The 23,513-nt window shown below is 36.9% G+C and overlaps 1 protein-coding gene across 2 annotated transcripts in view; it reads left to right on the top strand.

The window, feature by feature from the left end:
• Positions 1–21,124, top strand: part of IFRD1 (interferon related developmental regulator 1) — a 28,415-nt gene extending 7,291 nt beyond the window's left edge. The window contains exons 2-12 of one of the 2 annotated variants that reach the window (XM_070755498.1): positions 6,564–6,659; positions 7,776–7,857; positions 8,799–8,923; positions 9,024–9,181; positions 11,033–11,083; positions 11,167–11,345; positions 12,019–12,127; positions 13,509–13,643; positions 17,597–17,725; positions 17,985–18,080; positions 19,251–21,124. In XM_070755498.1, the coding sequence (XP_070611599.1) occupies positions 6,564–6,659; positions 7,776–7,857; positions 8,799–8,923; positions 9,024–9,181; positions 11,033–11,083; positions 11,167–11,345; positions 12,019–12,127; positions 13,509–13,643; positions 17,597–17,725; positions 17,985–18,080; positions 19,251–19,340 (1,250 nt within the window). In that variant the 3' untranslated portion in view covers positions 19,341–21,124. The remainder of the gene's footprint in view (positions 1–6,563; positions 6,660–7,775; positions 7,858–8,798; positions 8,924–9,023; positions 9,182–11,032; positions 11,084–11,166; positions 11,346–12,018; positions 12,128–13,508; positions 13,644–17,596; positions 17,726–17,984; positions 18,081–19,250) is intronic. The other variant, XM_070755499.1, reaches the window with a different exon arrangement.
• Positions 21,125–23,513: the final 2,389 nt, after the last annotated feature.

The raw sequence follows: 23,513 nt of genomic DNA, 5'->3' as shown, positions 1-23,513 counted from the left end.
GGCAAATCGCAGATGAGGCGGTGGGTGGGAAGGCCAAAGTTTCTCTGCAGGGAAGATAGGCGAGCAGCAGCAGGGTGGGAACGTCGAAAGTGCGCACACACCGCATGCACTTTACCCAGCAGCGCCGACATGCCCAGATAATTTGCCAGGAAGAACTCAATCTGTATAGTCTGGAGGACAGAAGGAAAAGGGGGGACATCATCGAAACATTTAAATATGTTAAATGGTTAAATAAGGTTTAGGAGGGAAGTGTTTTTAATAGGAAAGTGAACACAAGAACAAGGGGACACAATCTGAAGTTAGTTGGGAGAAAGATCAAAAGCAACGTGAGAAAATATTATTTTACTGAAAGAGTAGTAGATCCTTGGAACAAACCTCCAGCAGAAGTTTGTTGGTAAATCCACAGTAACTGAATTTAAACATGCCTGGGATAAACATATATCCATCCTAAGATAAAATACAGAAAATAGTATAAGGGCAGACTAGATGGACCATGAGGTCTTTTTCTGCCATCAGACTTCTATGTTTCCCCTCCTCCTCATCCTCCTGCTCCTCCCTCCAGCCACGCTCCATTGGTGTCCATGAGCCGCCCTGCTGCAAATCCCCCTCCTCCTCCTCCTCCCCCAAAACTCTATGCTGTTTGGACAGCGGAGTATCTGGCTGCTGTCGGCACAGCCTCCCACCTTGCGAGACATGGATTTTCTGTGAAAAGGCCTTCCTCCGCCTGCTCCTCCTGTTCCGCCTGCCGTTCTGTTTCCTCCTGTCGCACAACCTGCATGGCCTTTTTCTGCCGTCAGACTTCTATGTTTCTATGTAATCTAAACTCAAACATAGGCATACAGACAGAAGAAATAACTTCTTAATGCAAACATGATTCCCAGAAGCATCACCATTAATGATGAGCAAAGGAACTAGGAGAATTCTAGAAAGCATTTACTTTTATATAAAAAATGATACAGGATTATTGAACTATATCTATTCCTAAGGAAACTGGTAAAATAATGCTAGAAAATTCAACGTGGGCAAATATCTTTAACAATATAACAATATATAAGTTATAAATGTCAGATAAAAGAATGGGTAGAAACATTAGACAATGTGCTTTTGGCAGAGAAAAGACATATTTATTGATGACTGGAAGCTCCATATGGGCCTTTTGCGTAACAATGAGTAAAATAAATGTGATATATAGTTTTGATCATTAGACAGAGTACAGAAAGAAGAAAAAAATGATGGGAATGGAATGGAAAAATAGTGGAGTGGAGTGGAAAGAATAGAATATTCTTTATTGGCTAAGTGTGATTGAACACACAAGGACTTTGTGTGTGATTGGACACACATGAGGGAAGTGTTTTTAATAGGCAAGTCAACCCACGAACAAGGGGCACAATCTGAGGTTAGTTGGGGGAAAGATGAGAAGCAAGGTGAGAAAATATTATTTTACTGAAAGAGTAGTAGATACTTGGAACAAACTTCCAGCAGACATGGTTGTAATGGTAAATCAACAGTAACCGAATTTAAACATGCCTGGGATAAACATATATCCATCCTAAGATTAAATATAGGAAATAGTATAAGGGCAGACTAGATGTGAGGTCTTTTTCTGCCCACAATCTTCTATGTTCCTATGTTTCTGTGTTTCTCCACAGTGCATAAGCTCTCAGTGTACATTAGAACAAGTATTAATAAATCATGATCATAAATAAATAAAATTCATTACTTTGTGCTAATTTTTAACTTTTTGTTTTAAAGTTTTAATCAGATCTATGTATAAAAATGGTTTAAAAAATTTAAAGTGTAGGATAGAGAAATAAATAACCCCCCCCCCACAAATTAATATTGTTGTGCCCCTCCATGAATTTGTACACAAAATGAATGAAAGGAAAAACGTTTTTTAAATGTAAAAGTGGAAGTGTAGCAGAGAGCAATTGTCCCCATGCCTCCCCTCCGTTTTATTCTTCTTCACACACCAAAGTTTTCTTGTCTCTTCAACTTGTATGAAGTAGCAGACTCCTTGAGGTCTCTATTTCTTTTAAGCAGAAACAAAATGAAAGCTAATCCAATCTATCTCTCCAACTCAGTAAGTAACACAGACTTTCCCTAGCTGGTATCTCTCACAATGGGGTTGGAGAGCAAGGTGCTGCCTTTTATAGAGGCAGGTCAGGTGTCCTTGTGGACCAATGCAAGCCATGCATACTGCTGGCCAATGGGCACATGGCCAATCCCAGCCTTTCATTTACCTTGATGTCCGGAGACCGCATGGCTTCAAGTAAGAAGAAGGCTGTCCATTGGTCCACTTCGCTGCTGCGCTGCTTGGCCACGCTGCCCGAACCCGAACTTCAGCACGGACTTTCAGAAAAATTCGAGTTCGGGTCCGGGATACCGAACACCATAAAATTCGGTACAGACCCGAAATGTGCAGGTTTGGTTCGCCCATCACTACCCACCACTGGTGAGACATATACATTGGGGGGGAAGTATTTAGTAAGATACCAATTGTGCAAGTTCTCCCACTTAAAAAGATGACAGAGGCCTGTAATTGACATCATAAGTAGACCTCAACCATGAGAGACAACATGAGAAAACACATCCAGAAAATCACATTGTCTGATTTTTAACAAATTTCTTTGCAAATTATGGTGGAAAATAAGTATTTGGTCACCTACAAACAAGCATGATTTCTGGCTCTCACAGACCTGTAACTTCTTTAAGAGGTTCCTCTGTCATCCACTCATTACCTGTAGTAATGGCACCTGTTTGAATTTGTTATTATATAAAAGACACCTGTACAGAACCTCAAACTGTCATACTCCAAACTTCACTATGGTGAAGACCAAAGAGCTGTCGAAGGACACCAGAAACAAAATTGTAGCCCTGCACCAGGCTTGGGAAGACTGAATCTGCAATAGGCAAGCAGCTTGGTGTGAAATCAACTCTGGGAGCAATAATTAGAAAATGGAAGACATACAAGACCACCGATAATCTCCCTTGACCTGGGACTATACATAAGATCTCATCCCGTGGGGTCAAAATGATCACAAGAACGGTGAGCAAAAATCCCAGACCCACACGGGGGAACCTAGTGAATGACCTGCAGACAGCTGGGACCAACGTAACAAAGGCTACCATCAGTAACACACTACACCACCAGGGACTCAAGATTCTGCAGTGCCAGACGTGTCCCTTTGCTTAAGCCAGTACATGTCTGGGGCCGTCTGAAGTTTGCTAGAGAGCATTTGGATGATCCAGAAGAGTATTGGGAGAATGTCATATGGTCAGATGAAACCAAAGTAGAACTGTTTGGTAGAAACACAACTCGTCGTATTTGGAGGAGAAAGAATGCTGAGTTGCATCCAAAGAACCCCATACCTACTGTGAAGCATAGTGGTAGCAGCATCATGTTTTGGGGCGGTTTCTCTGCAAAGGGACCAGGACGACTGATCCATGTACATGAAAGAATAAATGGGGCCATGTATTGTGAGATTTTGAGTGCAAACCTCCTTCCATCAGCAAGGACACTGAAGATGAAACGTGGCTGGATCTTTCAGCATGACAATGATCCCAAATACACCACCAGGGCAACAAAGGAGTGGCTTCGTAAGAAGCATTTTAAGGTCTTGGAGTGGCCTAGCCAGTCTCCAGATCTCAACCTTATAAAAAACTTTTGGAGGGAGTTGAAAGTCTGTGTTGCCCAGCAACAAAACATCACTGCTCTTGAGGAGATCTGCATGGAGGAATGGGTCAACATACCAGCAACAGTGTGTGTGCCAACTTACAGAAAATGTTTGACCTCTGTCATTGCCAAAAAAGGATATATAACAAAGTATTGAGATGAACTTTTGTTATTGACCAAATACTTATTTTCCACCATAATTTGGAAATAAATTCATTAAAAATCAGACAATGTGATTTTCTGGATGTATTTTGTCATGTTGTCTCTTGTGGTTGAGGTCTACCTATGATGTCAGTTACAGGCCTCTCTCATCTTTTTAATTGGGAGAACTTGCACAATTGGTGTCTGACTAAATACTTTTCCCCACCACTGTAGCTGAGTATCAGCACATTGGTGAAACCTCAGTCCATTGTGATCCATGATCTCACCCAGCATCTTCATATAAATGTTGAACAGGAGTGGAGAAAGTAATGAGCCTTGCAAAGCAGTATGTGAGGGCTGGATCTCCCATCCTATTTTATTTTGTTCTGGCAAAGGCATGTGTAAATTTCATCTGGTATTTAAATTCTAGTAGTTGCAGTGAGGAGGGGTGTGTGTGGTACTTAGCTTCTACATTTTCTCACTGTACTTCAGAATTCCTTAGTAGACAAATGGCAGGGCTGCTTCCAGAGCTCATAGTGAGTAAAAGTGGTGTGAGATCTGGAAGAGTCCAGAGTAAAAGACTAAAGAGATTGTAGCACATGGCTTGGGCCTTTGTATTGGGAACTAACTCATCAATTTTTACTGGAAGTAGAGCTTGAATAAGCTAGCAAAGACTGCCTTCACTGCAAAAGCTAGTTTATACATCACATACAGTAGTGCTTAGCTAGAAACATAATGGTCAGCATAGATTCTAGGAGACAGTTTTAACTCAAAATCAGCTAAGTCAAAATTGTCAGTTCAAGAGTTGGAAATTATTTTAAGATGAGTCCTAATGAATAGTAAAGACAAAAATTCAGGCAAGTGAAATCTTGAAGTTCCACTTATTCAAACAAACAATTTTAATATTTGGGATCGGTGAGAAATTTCTTGGTCGCATCTGCCAGCTGCAGCATCTCAGATTTTCCAGATCAGAAGAGGGATCACAAATACCATAATATAAAAAATGGCCACTCTTCCAAGGAGTTACTCTATTCACAGTTGGTCCTTAACTTATTCTGATCGGAAGGATATCTGTCACTAAATGCTGCAGTAATTAAGTCTTGACCAATTTTATGACTGTGGTTAAACGAACCCTGGTTTCCCATTGACTGCTGGTTGGAAGCCCCTTGGGACACTGCAACTGTTGTAAATGGATCAGTTGCCAGGCATCTGAATTTTGATCACACAATTATGAGGATGCTGCTACAGCTGTAAGTACAAAGACCAGTCATAAACTGCTTTCAGCGATCATAATTTTAAATGAATTATAAGTTAAGAACTACCTGTATTTTGTTGTTGATAATAATTCATGTGAAACATAGGGAGTAATAATACAGAGAATCCCCAACTGTCCCAGAAATCTAATGTTCTGCTAATAGAATCTCTGGACATTCCCAGATCTACTGAATAAGTGAAGCTTTTTGGTCACCCTAATTATTGCTATATCCCTGGAGATTGATTGACCTGTATTTATAATAACAGGATTCCTGATAGCAATAGCATTTAGACTTATATACCGTTTCATAGTGCTTCTACAGCCCTCTCTAAGAGGTTTACAGAATCAGCATATTACCCCCTGTGTACCCACCTTGGAAGGATGGAAGGCTGAGTCAACCTTGAGTCGGTGGTCAGATTTGAACTGCTGAACTACAGCTAGCAGTTAGCTGAAGTAGCCTGCAATGCTGCATTCTAACCACTATGCCATCCTGGTTCTGTGGATAAGCCTAGTTAAATTATTGTTAAGTATTATTCTTCATAGGTTTTCATGCCCCATTAGACCCCCTTATATCTATATAATGCCTAAAGTGGAAACTGGAATTTCTAATTGTTACAATGCAGTTCAACAGATTCTAAAAACAATTCTATAGTAGAAAGGAATTATGTATCACCCATCAGACAGAATAAAACATACCTCACCTTTATTTCTGTAGTATACTGTACAGTACTTACTTTTTCTTCTAACCCCAAACTCAACTTGAAATACATTAACACAAATTGCATGCTTTTGGAGTTACGGTATCTTTAGTAGAACAGAATTGACAGAATTAGATATTCTGCTCTTATAAACTAGCTTGCTCTTCAAAATTTCAACAGTTACATATTAGACTAGCTCAGAGGTCAGCAACTTTAAACACTCAAAGAGCTACAAAAGTCCTAACCAGAAGCTCCCTGTTCAATTCTGGAGCCAACCAAAAATCCAGTTCCCCCACCATAGTCTCCTAGCACAGCATCCTTTCTCTGTCAACTGGAAATCTAGTCCCCACCACCATTGAGTTCTCCTAGCACGGCATCTTTTTCCTCTGCTGACCGGATGTCTGGTTTTCCCACCATAGTCTTCTGCATGGCATCATTTTTTGTCTATTTGTCCTATCCGACAGCCCTAACAATTGTGACTGGTGACAGGGAGCTGCAATAGCCATATGTGGCTCCAAAAACTGTTGTTAGTCTGGAGTGTACAGTATTCTTGTAATTTTGATCTTTTTACGTGGAAGTGGAATGTTTGTATGCTTAAAATCTGAACAAATGTATATACTGCTGGGAAAAGCACAGAGGTAACTAGTTCAAAATGTTCAAAATTCAAGTAGTATGTGGTCTCCAACAAAATTCCCAGCATTTATTCTACTCTCAATTTAATAAATTAAAAAATATGGCAATATCTTTATGCAGGCTTTATCCCATCATTAATGTGAATTATGTATTTATTTTGTAGGTGCCCAGCACAGAAACATGCAACCTTTTAGTGATGAAGATGCATCAGTTGAAACTATGAGCCACTGCAGTGATCCTGCCAGCTTCAATGAAGATGGTATGTCAGCATTTGGGCCTACATGAAAAAAATCCTTCTGATAATATAGTCTCCCTTTGGAGATAGTTTTGATGTGGAATGCAATACACCATTTTAAGTCATAAGCAAAATAATTATTTGCAAAGTATAAAGGCTGTTTGCAGACCTCCTAGTGCATTTATATCATTCCAGGTATCTATTCATGATTCTTTTCCCTTTCTGTCTGAATATCCTTCATCCCAGACCAATCAAAGGTGAACTGAGAATAGGAAGGGTATCTGTCTTCACTACAAAATTGAAAACTTCAAATTTGCTACTGAAAATATGAAAATATTGGCAGTGGAATATTGTAGAGCAAAGAGACATTTCAGAAATAGGGAATTGTAGAAATGAATTTTGGATATAGAAAATGCGATAAATAACAGGTGGTTAGGATAGAAGCTTGCAGAATAAATAAATAAATAAATTTAAATTAATAAAGCTTTTTCAAAATTATTTTGTTAATTGGATTGGGAAAATTTATTGAAAGGGATATTTTAAAATTTCAAAATGATAAAATGCTATCATACATATGTACCTTCTATTAGGTTTGTGAAGGCCTTCTTTCTGTCTTTTATTTGGGGAAGATAATGGGAAAGTAGCTGAAAGAGAATCATTTGCAACTGCTGCCTGAATGCAAATAGGGCACTTGGGGGTAAAAGTACTAACTCAAAATATTTTCTTTGTCTAGTTTTAAAATAAAGACTTATCAGAATACAGCTCTCTTTCTTTCAGGGAAGCTGAAGAACTAAATCCTATTTTATGATGTAGTCATGCTAAGATAATGTGTATGGATATTCAATTTTTAAAACAGTGATAGAACATCCATAAATATCAGGCTTAGTATACATTGAATTTATTTTCATGTATTATATTCATTCTGATTTTTAAAAACTGTAGGCATGTCTCATAAAATGATTAATCTGTCATTAATAGAACATAAGATATGTGAAGAATAGCTGGTCAGATAAAATTGGAGTAATGACAGATAAATTACATTCACTTGAAATTAATGATCACTTTTGCATGTTATCTATAAGTTTAGATGTAAATATATGTGATATTCCATTTTTTAATTTTTTTTGTTATGTAATACAGGGCCTGAGATTGATGAGGAAGCTACCCAAGAGAACTTGGAATATAAACTGAAAGGGTTTATTGACTTGACGTTAGACAAGAGGTAGGGAAAATCTGAGAAGTAAACTTGAGTAACTTCTATCTAGTTCATGGATTGGAGGTTATGATAGCTTTATTACATGTCCCTGATGGCTTTACTGCTCAAATCGTGTGCAAGATTATTATTTTTGCAGCTATCGACAAATAATGTTTATGCCATCATTTTTACCAGTAATTTTAACTATTAGTAGAAGTGTTGTAAATTTACCTAATTTAAATTTAGACTTCAGTTTGTTTACTCTTTTCTTATTATGGATTGTAGTTATTTCTCAGAAGTTTCCTAATAAAACATGGAATTTTCCTTTGGACTTATAAGAAAGGAAAAGTGTTGTGAGAGCTTTATAAAAATTGTCTTTTAAGAATGCTTTTGATACTTTACAATCACTATAGAACAGAGATTTAAGTATTTGAGACAGTTATCACAACTGGTACTATTTGGGAGTTGGTTGATGAGCATTTTTCAAATCTTAACACTACAAACTTTAGTTTTAGATTACTAAGAGACAGCCCTGGATCTTTTTGGTGATCATTTCAGAGTTATTTCCGTACCATATTTGTCAATGGTAAAGCTTCTAATGTTTTGAAAATTTTCTTTAAAAATTCAAAGATATTCATAGGTACATCTGTATCTCAAGTATTTAATTTAGACCTTAGGAAATATTTTCTTATATTTTATATCATAAAATGTTTTATGATCATTTTATTTGCCTAATTTGCCAAATTTCAATATCATGGAAATCATGGGTTGCATAAATTAGTTAATTTGAAGTACCTAAGTGTCTCTCCCAGTTAAAGGTTATGGACACAACAGTTTTTAGTAGTATATAGATAGATAATATGTCATTTATTATCGTGTTCTTTACACGTGTGCAAGAAATCTAAAAGAGGATTGTATAATTTTTATAACTGATATTTTATCATGAATTCCTGCATTTTATTTAAAAGTACAAAGACGAGGCAGTCCGTTCTTGAGGGTCTTAAAAGTGCTTTCACATCAAAAATGCTTTATGAGTTCATCCTGGAAAGGAGAATAACACTCACAGACAGTATTGAACGTTGTATCAAGAAAGGTAATACCATTCTGTCTTTCTGAGAAGTAATATTCTGTTAATAAAGTCTGTTGTTTTTCAGATGTATTTTTTCATGATTTTTTACTGGTTTTTATTGTAGGCAAGGGTGATGAACAGTGTGCAGCTGTAGGACTGGCTTGTCTGCTCTGCATACAGTTGGGGGCAGGAATTGAAAGTGAGGAAGTCTTTAAAACCCTTGCACCTCTCCTAAAGAAAATACTCTGTGATGTTTCAGCAAATATGAAAGCTAGGCAAGCTGTAAGTATAGATACAAGTTGTTGTTCCCTAATGCTATTTCAGTAAATTTCTAAGGAGTCAATATGCTTTCACCTAGCCCGTGTGTTGACAACCCGAGAAAGATGGGGGGAGTGAGAGTGGCAGGGTGAGAGGGAAAGAGATACAGAGAGGGGAAGAGATACAGAGAGTAGCAAAGGGGGGAGAGGGGAGATACATGGAGAGAGAGATAGAGAGGGGGATGAGGGGGAGAGAGATACAGCGTGTGTGCGTGTCTGTTCTGTCGAATCACCATGGTATACCCAAATATAGGTGCAGGATCAAATCCCAGCGAAGGTATGGCTAACTGATAAGGCCACAACAAGGCCAAAATAGATCTATACTAGTCTCCCTCTCCCTTCATTTTCAAATACAGCAAAAATATGTTACATACACACACCCACACACATATACACTGCTCAAAAAATAAAGGGAACACTTAAACAACACAATAGAACTCCAAGTAAATCAAACTTCTGTGAAATCAAACTGTCCACTTAAGAAGCAACACTGATTGACAATCAATTTTGCATGCTCTTGTGCACATTCAACTTTGTACAGAACAAAGTATTCAATGAGAATATTTCATTCATTCAGATCTAGGATGTGTTCTTTGAGTGTTCCCTTTATTTTTTTTGAGCAGTATAATGTGTGTGTGTGTATGCTGATATTTGGGTATACCAGTGTGATTCAACAGAAAAAAGCGTGTGTGCGCTTTCATACACACACATGGGGAGGGCGGACACACGAACACATACATCATTTTACTTTTTAGATATTAAAAGGGTTTTATGGCTCTCAGTGTTTTTTAACAACCAGTTTTCTGCCCTAATGACCGGCTAGGGTCATGTGACTGAGTGGGAGTCAGTGACATTGAGTTGGCCATGCCCATCAAGATTTTGTGGCTCCCGATGATTTCTATGGGAAAGGGGTCCAAATGGCTTTTTGAGTGTTTATGATTACAGATCTCTGACCTAGTCAAATTCAAAAAGCAAGAATTTTTGTCACTTTTGTTGCAAGTCTGCTGAATATAATTTTAGAAAAGATTCTAACAGATTATCCATGGAAAGATTAGAGTGAATTCAGTAACCAAAACAGCCCTTGAAAACAGAAAATAGTAATGACATATTTTCTCTACACCTTATATATATATAATATAATTAATTAGGCAATATGAGCATCAAATTGCATTTTCTACATAGCCATCTTGCTAACTTCCCAGAAAATCTTGGTGCAGCCAGTGATGAGCAGGGTGAGTGATTCCACCAAGATTTGAAGATCATGGAGGCACGGTATCAAGGTAGATGGGATGTACATATGATGACTGAGTATTGTTGGAGCATCAAGCAAGAATGTCCACAGATTAAACACTCCAGAAAAAGCTATAAACAATTTTTTTTACCTTAATATGTATAATTGCCCTTCGATAAAATAACTATTTGCATGAACACAACTTAACTTGCAGTAACTATTATAGCCTTTGTATGAATAAAATTATTCTTTGCAAACAGTATATTTGTTAAGTTTTTACTTTACTTTACTTTTTATGCACAATTTGTATGACTTTTGAGGATATCCTGTAGCTTGACAAAAACTGTGATAGACAAAAACTGTGGATCCAGAAGCCAAAGGTTAGTTGAAAACAAGTCACAGATTTAACAGAACAAAATTGCTGTTCCCCAGTGTAATGTTAGTGTTCTGGAATAGGTGTTTTAGATTACATAATCCAATTGTAAATCAAATAAAACCAGATCCGCTATGACAAACTCATGGATATTGATCAACGTTATGAAAGTACTAGAAAAATAAACATGATTTTTAATTTATCTTTTCTAGTCTGCTACCTGCTTAGGAGTCTGTTGCTTTATTGCTACTGATAATATCATGGTAAGAATTTTTTAATGTTAAGTATTACTATTTAATGCTTAGTTAAATGTTCGCTTAATAGTGTTTTATTAATTTTTAATTAGGAATTATATTTGACAATGGAATGCTTGGAAAATATATTCACAAAATCCTACCAGAAAGAGAGAACTCAAGATGGTATTTCCAGCACTCATAATCATGGTCTTTATATAAGTGCTCTCTTAGCATGGAACCTTCTGTTGACCATCTGCCCAATGAATGAAGTAAAGAAAAAGCTTGAAATGTATGTATTGTGTTCCTTGGCATTCATCTTTGGAATGAAAGGTGCTGAATCATTCTAATTATAGATTAAGGGCAGGAAGCAACCTTCTCTAAAACCTTATTGGTTTACGTTAACAATAAAAAAGGAAGGAAGGGATACCATTTCCCCCCCTTTTCTTTATTTTAATGTTTTTCCTGCTTTGGTTGTAATTACGATGCCAACACCCATATTTTGGGGAAATTGATATCCATCAATGCATAGATTTTGCTATACAGAAAAAGAAAGGGGACACAATCTGAGGTTAGTTGGGGGAAAGATCAAAAGCAACATGAGAAAATATTATTTTACTGAAAGAGTAGTAGATCCTTGGAACAAACTTCCAGCAGACGTGGTAGATAAATCCACAGTAACTGAATTTAAACATGCCTGGGATAAACATATATCCATCCTAAGATAAAATACAGAAAATAGTATAAGGGCAGACTAGATGGACCATGGGGTCTTTTTCTGCCGTCAGACTTCTATGTTTCTATGAAAGCCGAAATTCTAGTTTGAAAGACATTCACTTTAATCCTAGAAGTAAATCAGAATATCTGTGACTGCTTGGAATTTAATTCTGTGCACCATAACACTATATCTCAGATCTGCTTTATCATGTCCAATATATTTATTGTAAGTATTTTGATTTTTCTAGACATTTGCATACATTTCCTAACCTGCTGTCCTATGATGATGTAAACATGAGGATTGCTGCCGGGGAAACATTGGCTGTTTTATTTGAACTTACAAGAGAATCTGATGAGGTATATCCAAAGAAATAGAAGGCAGAAAGTAGGGAGAGATAGTAAATATTTGGAATGGTACTTTCATAATATTATTGTTTCATTCAGATGGGAAATGAAAGGTGTTGATAAATCTACAACTTCTCAGGTGGTATGATATTGCAATATTGATATAGAGGAATTTTGAGAAATCTTCAAACATTTGGAGAGTTACAAGTTTCTCCACTCTTAAATAAAAGCATGTTAAATTCTACCCATATAGATAGTTCAAATTTAGCATATTAATAGCTTATTTGTTAGTAATCAGTGATACATAAATTATTAAAATTCTATTATAATGATTTGCAGTCCTTAATTACAGTCTCTTAAATGTGTTAAAGGCATGCAGTTAGTATAATCAGTAAATTGAGTCATACATTTTTGAACATTTTGAGTCTCTTAAATTATATAGATTTAGACTTTAATAATTTGTTTAGTAAGTCTTTATTAATACCTTTACTGTTTTCTTTAACAGCGCTGAAGAATAGTCTCAGATTATTCAAAAGCCTATCTTGGGAAAGTAGCTAGAAAAACTCTTGGGAACAAAGCATAAGAGAAAAAGAATAAAGGAGTCACGAAAACCATTGTGTTGCACAGATTTTATGATGTATGAAGTTGAAACTTGCAGTTTCAGGTTGAGCTATGGCAATTTAATTTTGAAAGGAAGAATAATGAACATGCAAAGCTTTAATCCTTTATGGTAGCATCTGACTTTAATGGAAATTGATTTTAATATACTGTTGTCATTGTTCTTTCTCAAATAACAGATCTTCCTATGCATACTTGTAGCTTAAATAATAGCCAGTGTGCAGTTGTTAAATTTGCCCTATAACTATAGTGATTGGGGAAATTTATGCATAACATGGGATAAATGAAGGTGAATGAGATGCAATGGAATGGAAGGAGCAAATACTTGGCACCGAGTAATTGATTTCCATGATGCAGGAAGTAAAGGTGTGGGACAAATGGCTGTTTCAGAAGCCATCCACTTATTATCTGTTTAACCAGAGTTCTTTAATCAGATTTCTAATGCAATGCCATTAATTTCAAAACATTAGTGCAATGGACTATGATTAGCTTATATTAATATATAAATTTAGACTGCCTCTACTAAAGTCCAATGTTTGGAAATGGGTAGAATTAAAACATTTACAGAAATGTCATACTGCTTAGAGAATTCAAAGGATTGGTAGCAATCCTTTCAATATTGTGATAAGGTGATATTAAATAATGATAATTGTTGTGCTATAGCTTAATTATTTTAAACAGTAAATCATATCATTATGACAATGTGCAAATTCACTGGTCTTTGAAACTTGAGTGCACTTCATTAAGATGCAACAAACAACTTCTATTTCTCTAGGAATTTTTTAATGAGGATATGGAGCTTCTAACACAGAAATTGAAGGCTCTAGCAACAGATGGAAATAAGCATCGTGCGAAAGTAGACAAAAGGAAACAGCGATCTGTCTTCAGGGATGTCTTACGAACTATTGAGGTAAACTTGAACAAAGAATAACTTTTATTTTATCTCTTGAAAGTAATTTTAAGACCTGATTTCTTTATACGCTCTCATGCAAAGATTTTAGACTCACTGCTTCAATGCTTCAATTAATCTTTAAACAAATAGAAGCAGAGAGAATGCCTACATGGTACTAAATTAAAATTTTCCAAGATTGCAGAAGTGGAAGAAGCAGTACCAAATCATGGAGAGAAAAGTTACTAAATTAAGTAGGGAGGTATATGGAGAGGAGAAAAAGAAGGGAAAAAAGGAGCAGAAAGCTATAAGGAAGATGGAAAGAATAAAGGAAAAAAAGAAATTGGAGTAAGAAGAAAAACACTAGCAAAACAGCAACGTAGCAAAAGAATGGTTGTACATCCAGTCGGAGGTAGTTGGCAACAGAGAACAATAGATCCAGCGCAGGAGACCAACTAAGCAGTGGAAAAGTGGCAACTGAGAGTAGTAAACCAGTGGCTGAACAGCGGACAAGAAAGGAGGTTGTTGAAGGCAGCAGACCGGTGGGTCACAATATATTCATTAATTATCTAGCCCCTTACTCCAGTCTAGACAGTCTGACTCGAGGCCAGCCAGGAATCCCGATCCCACCCCCAACAAACTAGAGGCAGCCTGGTTACCACAGCCCTCCCATTGCATCCTTCCAGCCCAGCAGCTCTGCCCCAGCTGGAGAACTTGTGGAAGACTTGATCAACATTCTCTCCCCAGCAAGATCAGCCCCCTCCCTGCCTTCTGCTACCCCAGCAGCCCTTCCCTATAGCCTGTCTAACCCACCCAACAACAAAATTGAGGAACTAGTAGCATAAGTAGTATTCTCATCAGTGCTCCCAATGAAAGGAAACCCATTGAGAGGAAAAATAATTCTAGAAACAAGCCATTGGCTAAAGAGTTGGTGTCACCAAGAAAACATTGGTTTTCTGGATCTTGGACTGCATTATTTTATTTTCTGTTTATGATTTATTTATTTATTTTGAGTTATATGGCGCCCAATCCTGAGGGACTCAGGGCGGCTTACAACAATATAAAATTATCATATAAAATTACAAATAACAATAAGAAGTCAAGAAAAAAACTATAATTCTAAATCTGTAATTAAAACTCATAACAAGACAACTCATGACACATACATACCATTCACATAGTCACGTTCATACAGGCAGTCAAGTTGGTGTTAATTTACAATCCCCAAGCCTGCCGGCATAGCCAGCTCTTCGTGGCTTCACGGAAAGCCAGCAAGGTGGGAGCAGTATGGGCATTGGTTGGGAGTTGATTCCAAAGAGCCGGGCGGCAACAGATAAGGCTCTCTCCCGAGGTCCCGCCAGCCTACATTGTTTGGCTGACGGGACCTGGAGGAGGTCAACTCTGTGTGCTCTAATTGGTCTCTGGTAGGTATGTGGCAAGAAACGGTCCCGTAAATAATTTGATTGCTTATTTGTTCCCAGACTATGATTAAGTATTGTACCTTATCTTTTTTTTAATGTACACTGAGAGCATGTGCACCAACACAAATACCTTGTGTGCCAATCATACATGGCCAATAACATTCTATTCTATTCTATTCTATTCTTGAACTCTTGGTAAGAGATGGGCTGCACATTACGAAAGCAGGGGAAAATGTACTCTAAAAAGACTGGGCCAACTCATCAAAAGGGCTTTAAATTAAAATTGAAGGGGGAGGGTGACCAATCTGTAGAATCTCTAGAACAGGGATGTCAAACATCGTATCAGGATCGTATCAGCTAAACCAGGGGTGGGCGTGGCCAGCACATGACTCATCCGGCCCGTGGGCCCTGAATTTGATATCCCTGCTCTAGAACAAAATCAATCATAAATCCCAAGAAAAATCAATGAGATAGGAACTGATGAGAAAAAAGAAAAACTCAAAACAACAACGAGATGCAGTAAACATACATACGGACAGGCATAAAAGTCTTAAATGCTTATATGCAAATGCTCAAAACCTGAAGAACAAAGGGTGAACTGGAAGCAATAATACACACAGGCAGGTATGACATAGTTGCCATTACAGAAATCTGGTGGGATGAAACCCATGACTGGAAAATACTAATGGATGGATATAAATTACTCAAATGAAACAGATCTATAAAAAGAGGTGGTGGAGTTGCACTATATGTGAGAGACTATTACATATTTACAGAAATGCACATGATCAAAGATAGAAATCCTCCAAAATGTATATGAGTCACTCTAAAAGGGAGGAAAAGTGACATTGTCATAGGTGTATATTACAGACAACCAACCAATAAATAGAAATACAATATTTTTGGGGACTATAAGATGCACCTTAGTTTTTGGGGAGGAAAACAAGAAAAAAGCTGATTAGTGGGTGGATTGGCCTCCCGGAATATGCCTAATCAACTGTTCCCAGAGGTTAATGTTACCAGCAGGTTTGTTGGTTATGAACTCTATGACTTGCTTTTTTTTTCTGCCTCTGAAACCTCCATTTCAGAGGGTTTTTTTCTGAAGCTCTGTTTCAGAGGCCTTTTTTCTGAAGCTCCATTTCAGAGGTAATTTTCAGCCTCTGAAACCTTGATTTGAGAGTTTCGGCAGGGCAACATTCAGAGTATAAGATGTACCCAGATATTCACTCTCTTTTTTTTTGGGGGGGGGGGGTTGAAAGTGCATCTTGTACTCTGAAAAATATGATAAATAAACTCTTTGCCAACAAGGGGAAGATCAGCTGGAACAAGAATTGACAGAGATGGAGAGGCTGGCTAAGGGCAAGAATTGGTAAAGTCTGCAGACAGGGACAGCTCAGGAGAAGAGCAGGGACAATCTCCTCCTAATCTGAGAGCAAGGAGGGAAGAGAGATGGTGAGATCAATGCAGATTGAGCCAGCTATGAGGGAGGAGAGTGCCCTGCTCCCAAAAACACACCTGGGGACTGAGATGTAAGGAGGTGCTTGTGGGAGAGGCATTTGTTGGGAATAAGTGTTGAATCTGTGGAGCCTTGTGTGTAACTTGCCAAAGCCTGGAGATTGCTGTACTCTATCTGGTGTCCGGCATACATGGCATCGGGCCAGATTACTTGCGGGACCACTTTTGGCCATATGAGTCCAAGCAACCGATTAGGTCCCACAGAGTTGACCTTCTCCAAGTCCCGTCAGCCAGACAATGTCACTTGGTGGGGCCTAGGGGAAAAGCCTTCTCGGGGGGGGGGGGGCCCTCTGGAATCAGCTCCCCTTGCAGATTCGCACTGCCCCCACCCTCCTTGCCTTCCATAAGAGTCTTAAGACTCACCTATGTTGCCAGGCTTGGAGCAATTAGGTCTCAGCCCCGTGGCCAGTGAAATGTTGCATGATTGTATGATTGTTTTTAAATATTGGATTTTTAGATTGTAATTTTAAATTTAATTAGATTTGGCGTTGTACTGTATTGTTATATGTTGTGAGCCGACCCGAGTCCTCAAACCATATAATAAATAAATAAAATAAATATAGTGTCCAGCATACGGTGTATAATGTACAGGTACAGTGTCTGGGTGTCATGATGTCTGAGTGTCTGGTGTCCGGTGTCGGCATCCGGCTTCTAGCATCCGTTGTAATATCGTGTGTCTTTTGTGAGAGGTGATAAGGAAAACAGTCAGCTATTTAGTTAAGTTGGCAAAACCAAAAACTTTTCAACTCTTAGATTCTCATTTTAGGCAATGAACTTTAGAATATCTAGTACCATATTAATCTTTTTGAAGCAAGTTTTAGTTTAAAATGTGACCGATATTTAGGATGAACAAGAAGATTCCAAGATTTTCAGCAATATTTAGAAAGTTTTGTGCATTTCTGTATTGGTAATGAAGTCTGCTGGAGAAATACTTGTTGTAACCCAAAATATTAAAAGGATGTTCAAGTAAGAATGACATAGAATTTAAAAACAGTAAATTTCATAAAGGATTGTTTTTTTGGGTTGTTTTTTGGACAGGAACACGACTTTCCCACAGAGACAGTCAAGTTTGGACCAGAGCGCATGTACATTGACTGTTGGGTTAAAAAGCAAACATACAATACTTTCAAGGAAATTTTAGGATCAGGAATGCAGTATCATTTACAGGTATACATTGAAATGAAACTATTTTGGCACCCTTTTGAGTCTACTCTGCAAATAGCACAATGCAAAATCCCTAAAACCGTTTTTAAATTAGACAATACATGTATGCATAATAAGGGAAGAAAAAATATAGGCAACAGATATACTAAATGTTTAGCAATAGGAAAGGAAGCTCTCTGATTACAAATCTTGCATATTAAAAGGGAGTTATTTAAACCTGGATAAAACATTTGCACAATTGTAATGACAACATTTTATGCAGTCCAATGAGCTTCTCCGGAATATCTTTGAACTTGGTCCACCACTGATGCTTGATGAGGCAACCCTTAAGACCATGAAGATAAGCCGTTTTGAAAGGGTAAGTGAGTCTTACTCTGTGGGTTAAATTGTCTTAAATGCAATTCACTCACATAATTGTTCAAAAAGCATAATAAAATGGTAATATTTAAGTTGTGAGAAGAGGGAATGGGAACAATGGTAATAGAAGGAATGACAAGGGTTTGTGAGACCTCCTAAATTGCAGAATTGCACTTATACAGTATCTCATCACTGTCCTCTGCAGAGACTTATTTTTTACTTAAAAGTTTGGTTTCAGTTAAAAGAATGCTAAGATAACCCAGGAAATGATCCAGCATTGTTTCTTTATGTTTTCTTCCTATGTTCTTTTTATAAGATATTCCATTGCCTGTGTTATGATTGAAGTGGTAATGTTGTATCTGGCATTTGGGAAAGTTCAGAATATGAACTTTCAAGGCTACCATCATTATCAGCTACATTTTCACTTCTGTACTAGGAAGAAAGAAGTGTGTAGTTGTATTAATGTTTGTTTGTTTAAAAGATTTAACATGGCCGCCCATCTCATGTGAGTCATTAAGTCAAAACCCACTTAATGCTATAAACTTAATACAGTTTAACTGCTACAATGGATAACATTTGGTAAAATTTCAGATTCCAATGGAAAAATTGAGCTATATTTCCAGTATACATTTTAGATGATTCAAGGTCTGATATTACTTTCTCATAGGTTCATCTTGAATGCAATGGAATTGGTTAGCACCTGGATTTGAAATAATTAGGAAACTCAGGGTAAAGACTATATGGGGATTTTTAAAAATAAAAATATTCTAAAAATAAGAGAAATGGCATTACTACCAAGGAGATTGCAGGTTAACTTGAAAAACTCCCTAAAATTTCTGTCAACTCTGCCTATGTGTGTTTTCCAAGTACTTCTTTTGTATATAGACATTTTGTAAACTGGGATGTCTTGATAATAAACATTCCAATGATTTTGCTTTAATTTAAGATTATTGAATGAAAACATCTGTTAGAATTTAGTACAGAAAATAAAGCCAATTTAATGTTGGGAGTGGAATGTAATTCGAGCTCAAAATAAGGAATTCTAATTAATATGCTGTAATGGAAATAAGTTAAAATGGATCTGTCGAAAAAACCCAAAGTTGCCAGAACAATGTTTTGTTGGCTAAGATTATTATGAGATATAATTGCATTTTCTGTTCTGTTTTCATAGCATTTGTACAACTCTGCAGCATTCAAAGCTCGGACTAAGGCTCGAAGCAAATGCCGTGATAAAAGAACAGATGTGGATGAAGTGTTCTAAGACAAGTTTTCAAAGCACTTTTAAGATGGGGTGGGGTTTTTGGGGGGTGGGTGGGTTAAATCTAGTTCTTGTTTGGGTACAATTAATTGCAATCTACAAAGTTAAATAATCTTTTTAATTTTGTCAGTTACATATTTTGTACACCACTTGATGTATGTTAAACTGACTTATATAGTATAAATGAGGTAGGATGGTAGAAGAGAATTTCATGATAAATATGTTGTTTAAAAATTAACTTTTTACTTGGAAAATTCTTAATATTCAACTAGTTGTGAGGACACTCCTGATTCAATTTTTTTTAATCTAATTAAATCTTAAGTACATCTTTGGAGATGAGTGTCTTTTGGTAAAACCTGCTATTTGACAATCAGTTAAACATTTTTAAAAATATCCAATTTATTGTGACATCAGCATAGTAGGGCAGTAATATCAAATTCAATTGTTACATTGTTAATGAAGTAGCACACAAATGTTTAATCTTCTTAATTTACAAAAAAAAATTGCCTTGGACAAAATTAAAACAAAACTATAATAGTTTTAGGAAAGCTTATTATAATTTGGATAACAGACACATTTGTGTCTTAAATGGTGTTGGCTGGGCGTTTGCATTTGTTTGGCCTATAGTCAACCACAAAAAAGTTGCTTTAGCAAAAAAGTTTTTTTTTTACTTCAAAATCATAAAATGTTATCACGTGTGCTTTGTATTAGGTTTGTGAAGGCCTTGTGTGTGTGTCTTATTTGGGAGGGATAATCTATAATCGGAAAGTAGCTTAAAGAGAATCATTTGCAACTGCTGCTTGGGCACTTTGAAAAAAAGTACTAAAGCAAAATATTTTTCTTGCCCAATCTTTATTCTCCAGAAATATATATACAATATTCCACATCAGCATATTCAGCAGCATCTGCCTCTGAACTTATATTTAATATGATTTCCCACCCCAGTCCCATCTACGCTCTTTTAATTTTGGTCAATAGTAGCAGGAGTTAAAATGAATGTTGCATCCCTAACATTATTGGAAAAATGGGGGGGGGGGAGGTAATCATGGAATAAGAAATACATCAAACAATAGTGCTAGAAACTCTTGTATTGATCTGACCCTGGAACAAAAGTTGAAATATATATTTTTGCTTCATTGTGCAATTGTGAGGGAATGTGTACCTGGAAAAATCAGTGGATAGTGGTTTTGGCAACACATCTTTCCCAAAGAGGCTCATATTAAGAGACTGCAGTGCAGAGTTGGATGGCGGAGGGAAGAGGAAGTTCTGGGTAGCCACGCCCTACAATCTCTTATGATATATCTAGTAAGTTAGAAAGTTGTACCGTTAGAATGGTAAGATTCTTTCCATTAGATGCTGTGTTTTCTTTGAATTTGCCCTGATAGCATCCCTAATTAAATACTAAGTAGTTTGCAGTCTTAATAAGTTTTAAATAGGGTTTAAGAAAAATAAGTGAAAATATTTGTAATAGAACAGGGCAATGGCCTCTTAAATGTAAACTGTTTGCTAATAATATTAACAATTACCAGCTTCAAGAGAAAGAAAAACACATTAATAATCTTAACATTGTTTCAACTGCTTCCTAAATGTCGGCTCACCCATCACTGAGCTTTGCTCTGCTTTTAAATAAATGCTGTACATGGGCTAAGATTGATTTACATACCATACATTTTAATGTTTGCAGATAATTATCTGTATAAGATGTGATTATTATAAAACTTTGAGAATAATTGTTCAGTTTTAAACTGCTGAAATGCAGGAGCTTACAATACATTGTCTTCACACACCATGCAATTCATTCAATCAAAAACGGCTATCTTGAATCCATAAATTTAAGAGCTAGTAAGTAAACATTTTGCTACCCTATTGTTTACAACTACTTTCCTGAAATAGTTGCTTCCTCATGATGTCATTTTCGAAGTACTGGAAGAACATAAAATTCCAAAGGATTGTATTGCATTGAAATTGGCTTGGCTTTGACTTGGTTTCTGACTTGAATTTTTAAAAACCCTCAGGCTTCCATGAAAGTACAGTATCTCATAATTATAAACCACTAGCCATGGAGGAATAATATGGTTTTGTTTTTTTTACTTTGCTTTATACATATTGTATATATGAAGTATGAACATAATAGTATGGTGTAACTTTATGGTAAACATTGTATGTAATTTATTTAGATTGCAATGTTTTAATATTTCCAAATAAGCATTGGTTAAAATGTTTACTATTAGCAGAGAATGTTACGTGGGGCATGTCATTTAATGGGGTGGAAATTTTGGCAATTTTTGTCGGGTCCTAAAAATATGTGTTATTACACCAAGAATTCAAATCTTATTTTGAAATTGTACAATGTTTAGCTCGGTATGGTAAACCCACATCTGATCATATACCCCACAAAAGCCTATCATAACCTAAATGGTGTTAACTTTATCTTGATATCAAAATTATATCTTGTATTACAAAAATTAACCAGGTTTTTTCTGCATGAATCTATCTAGTTAAGCAAAAAAAATCTATTTAATCAAAAACTAACATCAGAAAACAATTATTTGAGTTACAGAAATGTTTAAATGAGTTTCATCAAGTCTTGCTTTGATTTGTTCTTCAATATCAGCTGCTCACTTGCTTCTTGGCTTCTGACATCTCCCTTGCATTTCTCATCTGCATACACTCTGCTTGCTGCCTCTGTGGCCTGTTTCACACACATCTATTGATTGGGCATGAAAGGGCTATTGTGGTACTTGCATTAGTTCATCAATGAGCTTCTTTATTTCTGTTGTAGTCAATTTGTATGTCAAAGGTGACTCATATACACCTTCACACCACTCAATTGGCTCCAGCAGAGTGGATGCTCTGCTGTGGCTGCAAAGTGTTTTTCTTGCACATACCGAAAAATCTATCAGCATGTCTGCATCCCTCAAATTGATCTTTTGAATGTCATCTGAACATAAGTGTGTCTGGATTATTTCACTGAAAGTGTATCATGCTGAGTGCTGAATGGTTGGCAAAACAGCATCCAGTACAGCCTTTTGCAGTTAGACTTGCTGCAGCTGGAACAACACATGACACGGGCCTTCAATCCAGCAATGTTTTACTTTTATGTTAAACCAGGAAGGGTAATATACACCAACAATATATTCCACTATTAATCCTATGTTTTGGAGCGTTTTGCCTTAAAAGCCAAGTTTTGTAACCCATATTTAACAAACCCTATTTGCAGTTGTCAAACAGTGTGAATGGCTTGCAGAGCCAATTTCCAAAAGAACCAGATCTGTGCAAAGTTCTGTTTTTCTTGCCTGTGTGATCCTATATCCATATGCTCTATCAGTAGAGAGATCCTTTACAACACTGATGCTCATTGAAAAGAGAGGCTCACCAATTGAAACTGATGAATGGGTGGCTGCCCCAGTGTTTGAGGAAAGATGCGTCTATGTCTCTGTATAGATTACTATTATCTGAATGCTGTTTGCATAGAAAATATATTCCCCTCTCATGAAGGACATATTGGCTCATTTGGTGAAGGAAAATTTATGAAACTTGACTTACAGGAGGCATACTATGCATCAGAATTCGGGGGGGAGATGAATAGAAGCCTGCTTTTAAATGCCCTCTTGGCTGTTTTTATTTCTGAGTGCTCCTGTTTGGCCTGCAGTGGGTGTCTGAGGTATTCATACAATTGATAAATGAGATTCTACATGAGAACCTACACAAAAGGTGTCCTGGTCTACCTGGGTGACATTTTAATCTATTCTGAAATGAAAGCTGAGCATGTCAATTAGGGTTAGAATTGTCCTACAGAACTCCCGGCTGCTAGGTTGTCCAAAAGTGAATTCCATAAAGACAAAATTGACTTTCTGGGCTATTGAATATCCAATGAGGAAGTTGAAATGGACCCAGAGAAAGTGCAGGCTGTTCTAGAGTGGGTACCATCCCAAACAAGGAAAACTACAGCTTCCTAAGCTTTGCTTTTACAGACAGTTCAGTCCTTTTTTTTACTCAGATCCCCATCACGAACTGAAAATCAAAGGGAGAGGAAAATCTAAGCTCAGTTGAAATGGACTCTAGAATGCATTCTAAAAACTTAAATGGCTTTTTGTGGCCAAGCCAGTGCTAAAATGCCCAGTCACAAACAAGCCATTTGTCCAAGTGGATGCCAGCAATGTGGTTGTGGGGGCG

This window comes from Erythrolamprus reginae, chromosome 6 (genome assembly GCF_031021105.1).
Source record: "Erythrolamprus reginae isolate rEryReg1 chromosome 6, rEryReg1.hap1, whole genome shotgun sequence".
NCBI lineage: Eukaryota > Metazoa > Chordata > Lepidosauria > Squamata > Dipsadidae > Erythrolamprus > Erythrolamprus reginae.
This window is presented reverse-complemented; position numbering and strand designations above follow the sequence as displayed.